General features: G+C 47.1%; 1 protein-coding gene across 1 annotated transcript; it reads right to left on the reverse strand.

The window, feature by feature from the left end:
* Nucleotides 1-214: 214 nt before the first annotated feature.
* On the reverse strand, nt 215-10,588 carry LOC123144458 (gamma carbonic anhydrase-like 2, mitochondrial). The gene is made up of 2 exons (XM_044563608.1): nt 10,068-10,588; nt 215-845 (listed from the first exon to the last, which is right to left on the reverse strand). Exons 1-2 carry the CDS (start codon nt 10,459-10,461, stop codon nt 469-471), a joined length of 771 nt encoding a protein of 256 aa, XP_044419543.1. The 5' UTR covers nt 10,462-10,588; the 3' UTR covers nt 215-468.
* Nucleotides 10,589-10,795: the final 207 nt, after the last annotated feature.

The raw sequence follows: 10,795 nt of genomic DNA on the forward strand, positions 1-10,795 counted from the left end.
CGGATTTTGTTTTTCAAAAAAACCAAAATGCAACGTGGGGGCGGCGACCGGGGAGCATCTCGCCCTCAACACACGGTTTAGCGCCGGTTCGCCCCCAGGCGGCAATTTTACGCGCCCCCTGGGGGGCCAACGGCTGAAGATGCTCTTAAATGCAACTACTGAAACCTTGTCTCATAGCTATCCACCATTATTTGTCAAAATACATGTTTCCTCATGGCACAGAAAGCAAATTTCTACCCATAAAATATGTTCAATGTGAGGGGAAAACAGGTATGTGCGTTGCACTGCCGAACAAAGGTGCAACGAGGTACAATTCCTGCTGTGCAGGGTGTCCCCAGTTGACAACCATGAACAAAAAATTCAACGTAACAGATGTACCCAGGCTACAAATTAGATTGAATACAGAGATTCTAGTATTCGGGCTGCTTTATTTCCTCACTCATTTGCTGGGAAAGGGAAAACATGATCTTACAAAGGAATTGAAAACGACTTCTTCAGCTTCTCTACCTCCAAATAAGCATTAGAGTATGGGAGAAACTCCGAGAAATGGCTTTGCATAAGATCATTGATGGCCACAGCGAGCTTTGGAATCTCCATTATCTCTTCGTTGGTCAGCTTCCTAACAAACCTGGCAGGGTTGCCAGCCCAGAGTTCGCCAGTCGGAATCCTCCTCCCTGGGGCCAGGACGGAGCCAGCTTCAAGGACTGAGTTAGTTTCAACCAATGAGCCTTCCATTAGGATGGAATGCTGACCGATGATGCACTCAGGTTCAATAGTGCATGAGCGCAGAAGACAGTACGCACCCACTGTCACATACCGGTCAACAAGGGTCTCAGCTGGAAGACCTGTGAACAAACGAAGCAGAAATGAGAACCAACAACTAACGCAAGGTATCACCAAACATTATAGGTTAACATACATACAAAGGGCACGTGGAAAAAACCAAACAGCCCCCAAAGTAGCACTATTACTTCAGGGTCTGTTCAGTTTACAGGAAAATCAAAGGGGAACTTTGAAGGAATGCTATCCTATAGTTTTTCTCCCTGTAGCAGGGTTCCGTTCAACGGAATGGATGAACACGAAAATGTAGGAAAGATTTCACGGAACCTCAATTTTGCAGGAAAACAAACATGCAAAGAGAGAATTTTTTTGGCCGAAAGCCCAAGGCGATGGCCTTGGTACCAAATAGAAAAGTCGATCATGTAGCTACTTACTGTCAAATCAGCATGCAGCAGCATGCAACCTGAGTAATAAATATAAGGTGGGTTGCTGCTGCTGCCTTTTCTAGCCAGTCGTTCCTTTGGTTCTCATACAGTCCACAGAACGCCCACTAGTCTCCTCCGGTTCCTATTCCTTTCTTTTGCTACTCCAAAACTTTCCAGTTCCTATGATTTCTTCAGTTCATATGTTTCTTATTTGACCCTGTTATGTGGACCAACCCATCAAAACATGGAGTCTTATTCCTTAATTAGAGTCCTAGTTGATTAAGCATCTTTGTTGAGAAAGAGTCCAGTCAGTAGAGATCTTGTTAGAGTTTGAATAGATTTACCCGCTTTTTGGTCAAGTCTTTTCTAGAGAAGAATACTATCGTTTACTCCCTCCATTCCTAAATATAAGTCTTTTTAGATATTCCAATAAGGACTACATACGGAGCAAAATGAGTGAATCTACACTCTAAAATATGTCTATATACATCCGTATGTAGTTTGTATTGGAATCTCTAAAAAGACATATTTAGAAACGGAGGCAGTACTTTTATCTACTTTTCAGTAATTAGGGTTAGGTAAATAGTAGATTCTTCCAATCTGGTATCAGATCCATCTACGATTGCGGGCAAATAAATCAAGATCAAGGCTGTAGAGCAAATGAAGATCATTAGGAAGCAATTGGAGGCCTTCACACGCCAACGAGCCGAGGATGCGCTTGACGTCGCTTGAGCAACGGCTATCGGCGCTGCCGCCACCTCCAGATTCCACAGCTGCAGCAGCCGCCCATGACGCCACCTCTGCCCCAGGCCCTCCTCTAACGACGACTCGCCCCTGGTGCTTCCCCTCATCAATGGCACCTCTAGTGTCCCCTTTTCCAGTGGGGGTAATCGCCACCGCCTCCGCCGGCGGACCTCCACCCGCTGGGCCGATTGCCCACCCCACCACCCCCTCACTTTCCTGCCTTTCACCTCTACTTCCCCACGCAACAAAACCCTGTGCTGACCACTGCCAACCACTCTCAGCCGCCAACACATTTTTACCACCTCTAGCCATCTCCTTACTCGCCACAGCCACCCCCTAACATCAATCTGGACCACTTGGCACCCTCACCCTACAGCCCAATCCCCCCCCCCCCCCCCCCCCTAATTTGCCACCCACCTACCAGCAGCAGCCGTACCATCGGCAGCAGCAACCCTACCATGAGCAACAGCAGCAGCCGCAGATTTTCACCGCCGCCTCTACCACCTTCATGCCTACACCTGCCAACCGGTTTCATATGCCGTTATGGCCTCACCCCCCTCCACAACCCATCTATGGATCCACCCCGTCCATCTCCTCCCTTCCGCCCCTACCAAACAATCACCTTGGATGAGGTTCAGATTCTGGTTCAGGCATGCCTCGGTTCCACAAAGCTTGACTTCCCGGCGTATGATGGTTCGGTCGATCCTCTTAGTTGGCTCAATAGGTGTGAACAGTTTTCTCACGGACAGCGCACAGACGTGGCTGACAAAGTCTAGACTGCAGCCTACCACCTCACCAATGAGGTTTAGTTTTGTTACTTACAGCTCAAGTGCGATCTCAGCATGCCGACACAGTTGCAGTTCAAGGAAGCTTGCCACTTCCAGTTTGGGCTGTCACTCCGCGCAAATACCTTGGGCGAGTTGGCACGTCTGCCGTTCACTTCCGCGGTCGCCGACTACACCAGCAGATTTCTAGCGCTCATGTGCCGCAACAATTAGCCATTAACAATGTCCCAACAACGGTTTCTGTAGAAAGCAGGGCTGCCCAATGGTCTTCTCATTGACCTCAAGCTTCAGCGGCCATCTGACCTCCACACCGTTATCTCCTTCGCCAAGGCCTATGAGCAGCGGCATTTCCCTCCAACGACACACCAAGTACATTGTCGGATGCCCTAACTCATACATACCGGCTACAAGCTTTGGGTGCCAAGTAGTTTCATGTTGCATATATTCAACAATGAATGGAGCTGGTCATATTGCCCTTGTTATCTTTTTTATCTGTATCTCATGCACTCGGTCATACTACAAATTGCTCAACTATATCTGTCCAGACCAGGAATTTCCAGCTATCGGTGATAGACTGGAAACTGGTTGCTGACCACCATAATCCATACCCATATCTGTAATACATACATACATACATACATATATATATATATACACACACACACTAAGAAGCATGGATACGGGGACGGAAACACAGGGATACACATACGGGGATACGGGATACGGCATTTTCCAAAAACAGCCATTCGGGGATACGGCGGGGTATATAAGTATTTAGGAAAATAAATAAGAAAGTATTTAGAAAAATAAATATGAATAAGGATTTAATGAGAATTTTTTAGTACTGGATATATATTGTCTCCTTTCTATTCATCAAAGACTGAGAGCAGTCCACTCAGAGCCCATGTAGCTCTCCGTCCACTTATAAGCCCATGGAAGTCTCCGTCCACTTAGAGCCCATGTAAGGCTCAATTCCAGAAAACCCTAGACTAGTAGCGCTCCAGCCATCCCCAACTTCCCATTCTCGTAATCCCTTTCTCCAGCCGCCAGTGAAGAAACGACAGCGCCGCCAAATCGGCAGCTTCCATCACCCATCTTCTCCCTGCACGAATCTTCTTCCTCGCTGGCCACCACACTCCCCATCTTTCTTCGTGCCGGAGCTTCTTCCTTGTTAGCGGCCGCCTTGCCATCTTCCTCTACCAAGATCTCCTTCCTTGCTAGCAGCCCTCGAGGTTACCTGCTCGACCATGGTTGCTATCGGGAGGAGAACTGGGCAGCAGCATGGTCACTGGAGGCTGGTTGCCGAGTCCCCACCGTGTCCACGCCATATCTAGGCCGTATCCCGATTTTATTTCTTTTTTTTAATTCGAAAAAGTTGGGATACTGCAGGATACGCGTATCCAGCCGTATTCGGGGCGTATCCCTGTGTCCCCCCGTATCAGGACGGCAAATCGGCAGTTCTGGCCGTATCGGTGCTTCTTAGTATATATACTCTCCCTCCGTCCGAAAAAAAGCTTGTCCCTCAAATGGATGTATCTAGCACCAAGTTAGTGCTAGATACATCCATTTGAGGGATAAGCTTGGGACAAGCTTTTTCGGACGGAGGGAGTATATATATACTGCTGCGCTAAAGTGCACCTGAGCGCAAAGCGGCGCAAAGTTGCTAATCGTGCGCTCCGGTCAGACTGCCACGCACCACGGCCTCCGTCCCTCGCCTCTCTAATCAACCAACCATCAAACTTCACGTATTTTTCTTCGCCTAGTAGTAAATTTAGGGGGAATCTAGTAACCATATTAATTTTGTTACTATTGCCCCCAATCGTTCACCGTCCGCGCACATAATTAGGGTACATAGTAATGAACAAGAGGAAAGATAGTAAAAGAATTTATTACGTTACTGCTGCATGATCTAGTTTTCTCTCTAATCAACCAACCATCAAACTTCACATATTTTTCTTCCGCCTAGTAATAAATTTAGTGGGGAATCTAGTAACCATACTAATTTTGTTACTATTGCCTCCCACTCGTTCACGGTCCGCGCACATAATTAGGCCACATAGTAATGAACAAGAGGAAAGATAGTAAAATAAGTTATTACGTTACTGCTGCATGATCTAGTTTTATTAGTGTCCGCTACCATTTTCATGGCTCGTAAAATAGTTATGGTATATAGTAATCAACCATCGAAACCGTTACCATCTGGACAATTGCTCCTAGTAAATGTAATGAGCATTAGTAGTAATAAGAGTTCTCCAATGGTAAAGTGAGAGTATTTGCTCAAGTAATGGATCATGGGTACAACTATTAGGGATTTTCACATGGCAAATCACCGTAAAGGTTAAAAGTTTCACACTATAGTAACACATGGAGTGCAAATTACTACATGTGGCTTGACACTTACGATCAAAAGAAAGTTGGGTACCACGTGGGGTGGGATGGATCGGCGGAATGGTGCATGCAGTTACTTTTTTCCTAATCTGGTTACGGCTCAGTAGGCAGCGCGCATAATAATAATTCTAAGCTCTGGCTCACTTTAGCAAGCCTATATATATAGCAAGGTGCGTTTCTCCGATTTTTTGATCCCTTCACCCATATTGTATTTTTTGAGATTTTTCTTACCCAAGGTGGTACTGATTTTTTGTGGTCCATCTAGCAGCAGCGGCCCATCAGACCAGCCCTCCATGCGTCTGCGTCCGTGAAGGACTGCGGCCCAGGCCCATGATGCCTAGGAGAAGAGGCAAAAAGATAATGGCTGGTTCCAGGGATCGAACTCCCGACCAGTGGAGCAGTCTCGACCACGGCGTCCAACTGAGCCACCTCATGCTCGTGTGAAGAAGAGAGGATTCGTTCCTATTAAAAAGTACCACCGTGCTTCCCTACATTTTATTCCACCGATTTATATACTTCTCTGATCTGAAATCAGTAAACCGCCTCAAGAACCAATAATAAGAGGGCAAGAAGTGTGTTTCATTTGCTCGCGAATATTGAGCGGGAAGGATCCTCCAAGGAGAGAGAAGCGACCAAATAAATAACGAAAAAGACGCAGCTACATAGAGGGCGTCTCGAAGAAAAAGGGAGATCTCAATAATAGAATGGAAAAAACTGAAAAGCACGCAGCTACACAGCGCGAGCACGCCTCAGAGGAAAAATAAGGACCTAGCCGTGCTTTACGAGACTAAAATCAAACGCCCTAGGCTACGGCACGAGCACACCTCGGAGAAAAAAATGGACCCAATCATGCTTTACGGGATCAAAATCGAAGGCCCCAGGGTGACGCGGAGACAAGCCGGCACGATAGATCATGAGGTTACTTTAATCGAAGGAAAAATGATATTTGAAAAAAGGAAAAAGTTGAGTGCATGGATATGCACCTGGATTCAGGCTACCAACTCACGCCTCTGTGTCCAATCATGAAGCGGGTCGAGACGTGCTTGCATGCGCTAACACTAGTGATTGACGGGAGCATGCCTGCCACAGTGTTGTTTTGGACGAACAACTAATTTGAGTTGTTTTCTCCTAACAGTTATCGAATTATCGCTCAAATTAATCGATGCAGTGCACTGTTGCTTAGGGACGGTCAGGCTGCTGTGACGGCAGCCTCATACTTCCCCGAACATGCTCATTACACCTATTCTTGCAACTACGGGTAAATTTTGTTTCTTTTCTTCTCCATGAATCCTAAACATATGGGCATTCTGAGTGTTCTTCTCTAAGATTTCATATTTGAAGCATGATGTTTGCAATCACACCCAAACCAAAATGTTTCTTTTCGGATCAAAAAAATGCACCGCTTCAAAACCATGTTTATTGGCTAAGAACATGCATTTTTTCTCTTTTTTCTCCCGTTGCAACGCACGGGCATATTTGCTAGTAACAACTATTTGTAATAAGAAGCAATGCAGGATACAAGATACAACACATCCAAGCTAAACCTCAACTGACTAGTTTTACGAGCTGCCATCGGGCCTCACGCTTAAGCAATTCGACTAAGAGAAAAAAAAACATAAACGTCTTATCTTCTCAGAAGCATTCAAGGAAATTTAAAATAAGAACAAGCATTTGTAAACAATAAAAGTAGAGATCAAATGCCAATACACTTTATAGGGTAACCTGACTAAGTTGAGTTGGCTAAATACACTGAAGGGTAGACACATGGATTAACCTAAAAGTAGAATTGGCCACAGGAAGCAACAACAAGGAATAATCAGAATTTGACTTTGACCAACCAAAGCATAGAAACGGCATTTGTAAACAAAAAAAGTAGAGATCAAATGCCAATGCACTTTACAGGGTAACCTGACTAAGTTGAGTTGGCTAAATACACTGAAGGGTAGACACATGGATTAACCTAAAAGTAGAATTGGCCACAGGAAGCAACAACCGGGGAAAATCAGAATGTGACTTTGACCAACCAAAGCATGGAATCGGCATGAACTCCACAATCCAAATAAGGATAAATGATTGAATAATTTTCTTCCTGTGCAGCTTAAGAGTTCAACCGGAGTGTTGCATTCAACGATTACGAGTCGAACGACTAGTCTAGAGTAGTCGCTCGACTAGTCTATGAGTCGCAAGCTGGCTGTCGACTCGGTTTCTCGTGTAGACTACTTGTACGAGTCGAGCCAGTCATCGACTAGTCGAACTAGTCGACATGTTCGAGTCGAACGACTCAAAAAACTGGGGGAGTATAAATACGATGCCTCATCCCGCAGGAGACCTAATCCTTTCTTTCCCCTCCTCACCTGGACGCGCCCGTCGAGCCCTCCTCGCGCCGCCGGCCGCTGGACGCCCGCCGCCGCGGATCTGAAGCTCCACCGTCGCCGGCCCCACGTCGCGGATCTGAAGCTCCACCATCGCCTTCGTCTCGCGCCCCTCCTCGCGCCGCCGGCCCCTCGTGCTCTTCTCCTCTTAAGGCAGGTGAGCCTCAGTGCTGCTCTGCCTCGCTGCTGGACTGCTGGTGCTGCTCTGCCTTGCCCCTCCTTTCTCCTCCTCTTTCTTTTTGGCTTGCCGCTGCTGTTGCTCTGCTCCGCTGCTGGACTGCTGGTGCTGCTCTGCTTGCTGTTGGTGCTGCTCTGCTCGCAGATAGACTGCTGGTGCTGCTGTGCTTGCTGCTAGTTGCTGGTGCTGCTCTGCCTCAGTGACTCCACTTTGCTTGTTTCAATTGTATACTGTACTTGTATACTTATATAGTGTAATACTACATACTACTACTAGGTATTATTAGTTATGTACTGTAAGTTCAGTGCTACAGTACCATGTCGACTAGTCTCGCACTAGTCTATGAGTCTCAACCTTGGAACGACTCGTCGACTCTTCGACTCGTAAACGTTGGTTGCATTTCAGGTGTGGCGTGGCTAGTGTCTAGGCTAGGGTTTGGTATTTCTACTGGTTGGATAAATAGGGGCTCAGGGGGTGATTTGTCTGGTTTAAGATAGTTGAGGGGATTAGAGATAAGTATGTTTAGCACCCTAAACTATTAGGTCTGGGACACTATTCCCCCTACTCTATTTTCAGGTATAAAAGAACCCCCCCCCCCCCCCAATATAATTGAACCGGATGGTAAATCACGTAATCCAACTTTTTTACCCGGTTCAGGTTACGTCATGCCAGTTTATGGCTTTTCTTCATCAATCACATCTTTCGACTCTTTGTGTCATCACCCTATCTCTCTAATTACCTTGCCTTGTTTTTAAGTTGCTCCTCGCCCGTTCTTATCCTCGATTCTAGATAGGATGCATCAAGGCGTACTCAAGAATCCTTGTCAATGCATGTACTAGAAATCTAGAATCTCATCAAATTGGTTCAGCTACAACCAGCAGTAAGCTAGCGGAACTAGCAATCAATTAGATGTGCAAAGCTAGCTAGACAAGGTCCATTGATTTTTCGTGGCAGCAACAACTAAAGTAACTGATCACGACTACCTAGCTATTTGCTGCAACTCCGATGTTCCATAAGGGAAGTCGATCAGCTTGCGGGATAAGCAGCTTCACGTGTGGTACGTTCTCGACTTGCTCCCGGTAGAAAGTACCAAGCAGCTAGCTTTGCATATCAAGTCGTTCTTGCCTGAAAGCAATCGGCAAGTTGAGCCTAAGGACATTCGGCCGCCACAAGGTTGCAATCGATCAAGGCAGCTTCTCCTGCGCCGCTCTCACCCCAGCCGAGATCAGCGCGTTGAGAGCCCTCACCTATTCACCCTCTCTATAGCTCATCTACATCATTGCCGTTGCCTTAAACCACGGCTGCACTCGCATATCGCACGACGGAGAGGAAGCTAAGTGAAATGTTGTGGACCAGAGATTTATTAGAAGAACTGAAGATATTGAAGACTAGTTGTATGAATTTGTGGTGTGATAACAAATCAGCAATCAACATAGCACACAATCCAGTGCAGCATGATACAACCAAGCAAGTGGAAATAGACAGATTCTTCATCAAAGAAAAGCTTGACGCTGGGATCATCAAGATTGAGCATGTGAGTTGTGGGCAAGAGATTGCAGAATGCTTGACTAGAGGATTAGTAACTAAAGAATGCAATCTGGCGTGTGACTAGAGGATTGGTAAGGGAAATGATAGATATCTATCACCCCTCTTGAGGGGGGGTGTTGGATGAGGGGCCCATGTATTGCTGACCCAAGTGGCCCAGGCGCATGGTGGCTGACCTAATAGAAGAGAAGCAAAGGGTATTGGAAAAGAGACTGACACGAGAACAAGAGAGTGAGCCGCCATGGCAATTGACAGCAAGCTGGTACGCCCCCCTCCTCGTTTCAACACCAACAAACGAAATATAAAGAACGGTGTTCATCTCAAGAATGCCGCGCATAGACCTCCGAAATGTAAATTACCTTCAGCTCTCCCAGTCAAATTACCCCAAATCCAAATCATCAAACTTTATCACTAGAGAAGGATGCTAGAGAAAGGGGTCAGGACATTATCAAATTATTACCCAATTACTATTATTATTACTCCCTCTGTCCCATAATATAAGAGCGTTTTTTACACTACTTTTTGTATTATGGGACGGAGGGAGTAGTAGATCCATATTACTTGTCGCTCAAACGGATGTATCTAGACATATTTCAGTGCTAGATACATCCGTTGAGCCACAAGAAATATGGATAGGAGGGAGTACAGTTATTATTATATTTCACGAAAGATCAAATTATCCAATTAATTAAGATATAACCAATCGCTCGTCCAATTAGGACGGAATCATACCAACCACAGCACCACATACTAGCTAATTCATCCGAGAACATTCCGCAAGCAGGCATAGTGGTCAGATCTGGGTACTAGACAAGGTAGAAGAAACAGATCGCATATAGAATGGGAAGACCTGTAGAGGCCGACCAGGCGGCGTGGAGGACGGACCGCTCCTGGACGTTGGCGCAGAACCCAAGAGTGATCTTGTTGAGGTCGCCCCGCAGCACGGAGCCGCTCCAGACGGAGGCGCCGTCGTGGACGGTGACCTGCCCGGCGAGCACGGCGTCGGGAGCAACGTACGCGTCGACGGCCACCTTGGGAAGCCACTGCCCGAGTGGTACTAGCTGCCGCTGCCCGCGGTAATCCCACCGCACCCGATCCGCACCTGCCGCCGCGGCTGCGACGTGGGGTGGTGAGGACGATGGCGCAGCTGGGGCGGTGGCGGTGGAGGAGAGGATCCGGCGGAGGGAAGGCGCCGCGGCGGCGGAGGCGCGGCGAGAGAGGCGAGACAGGGAGGCGGCGGCCATGGTGGCGTGGTGGTCCGGGAGGTGCGTGGGTCGGGCGAGCAGGCGGTCTTCGTCGCTCTCTCAGACAAGCGCGCCTGGGCTCGGCTTTGTGTGCAAACGGGCTTTTGCAATCGTGCCGGAAAAAAAGGGGAGAAGCTCAGTTTCCCTAAAAACAAAGAAAATATAAAGAAAAGGCTCGATTGTTATAGCTCACTAGATTCGTATTTTCGATATGAATTCAGTGGTATAATTTTTGTTCCCGCCGCAGTTGGTCCCGTTGGTTAAATTTATGGTCAAACTCAGATCTCGGAAAGCGCGGGCGCACTATATTGTGGAATGGAGGAAGTACTAAATT

The sequence above is a fragment of the Triticum aestivum genome, chromosome 6D, assembly GCF_018294505.1.
Source record: "Triticum aestivum cultivar Chinese Spring chromosome 6D, IWGSC CS RefSeq v2.1, whole genome shotgun sequence".
Lineage (NCBI taxonomy): Eukaryota > Viridiplantae > Streptophyta > Magnoliopsida > Poales > Poaceae > Triticum > Triticum aestivum.

What these genes read in the sequence shown, in the direction of transcription:
- LOC123144458 (XM_044563608.1), bottom strand. Translation starts at nt 10,461, where the DNA reads ATGGCCGCCGCCTCCCTGTCTCGCCTCTCTCGCCGCGCCTCCGCCGCC. An exon ending in CGCCTGGTCGGCCTCTACAG is followed by an intron (nt 846 to 10,067) that starts GTCTTCCCATTC and finishes GTTTGTTCACAG; the next exon opens with GTCTTCCAGCTGAGACCCTT.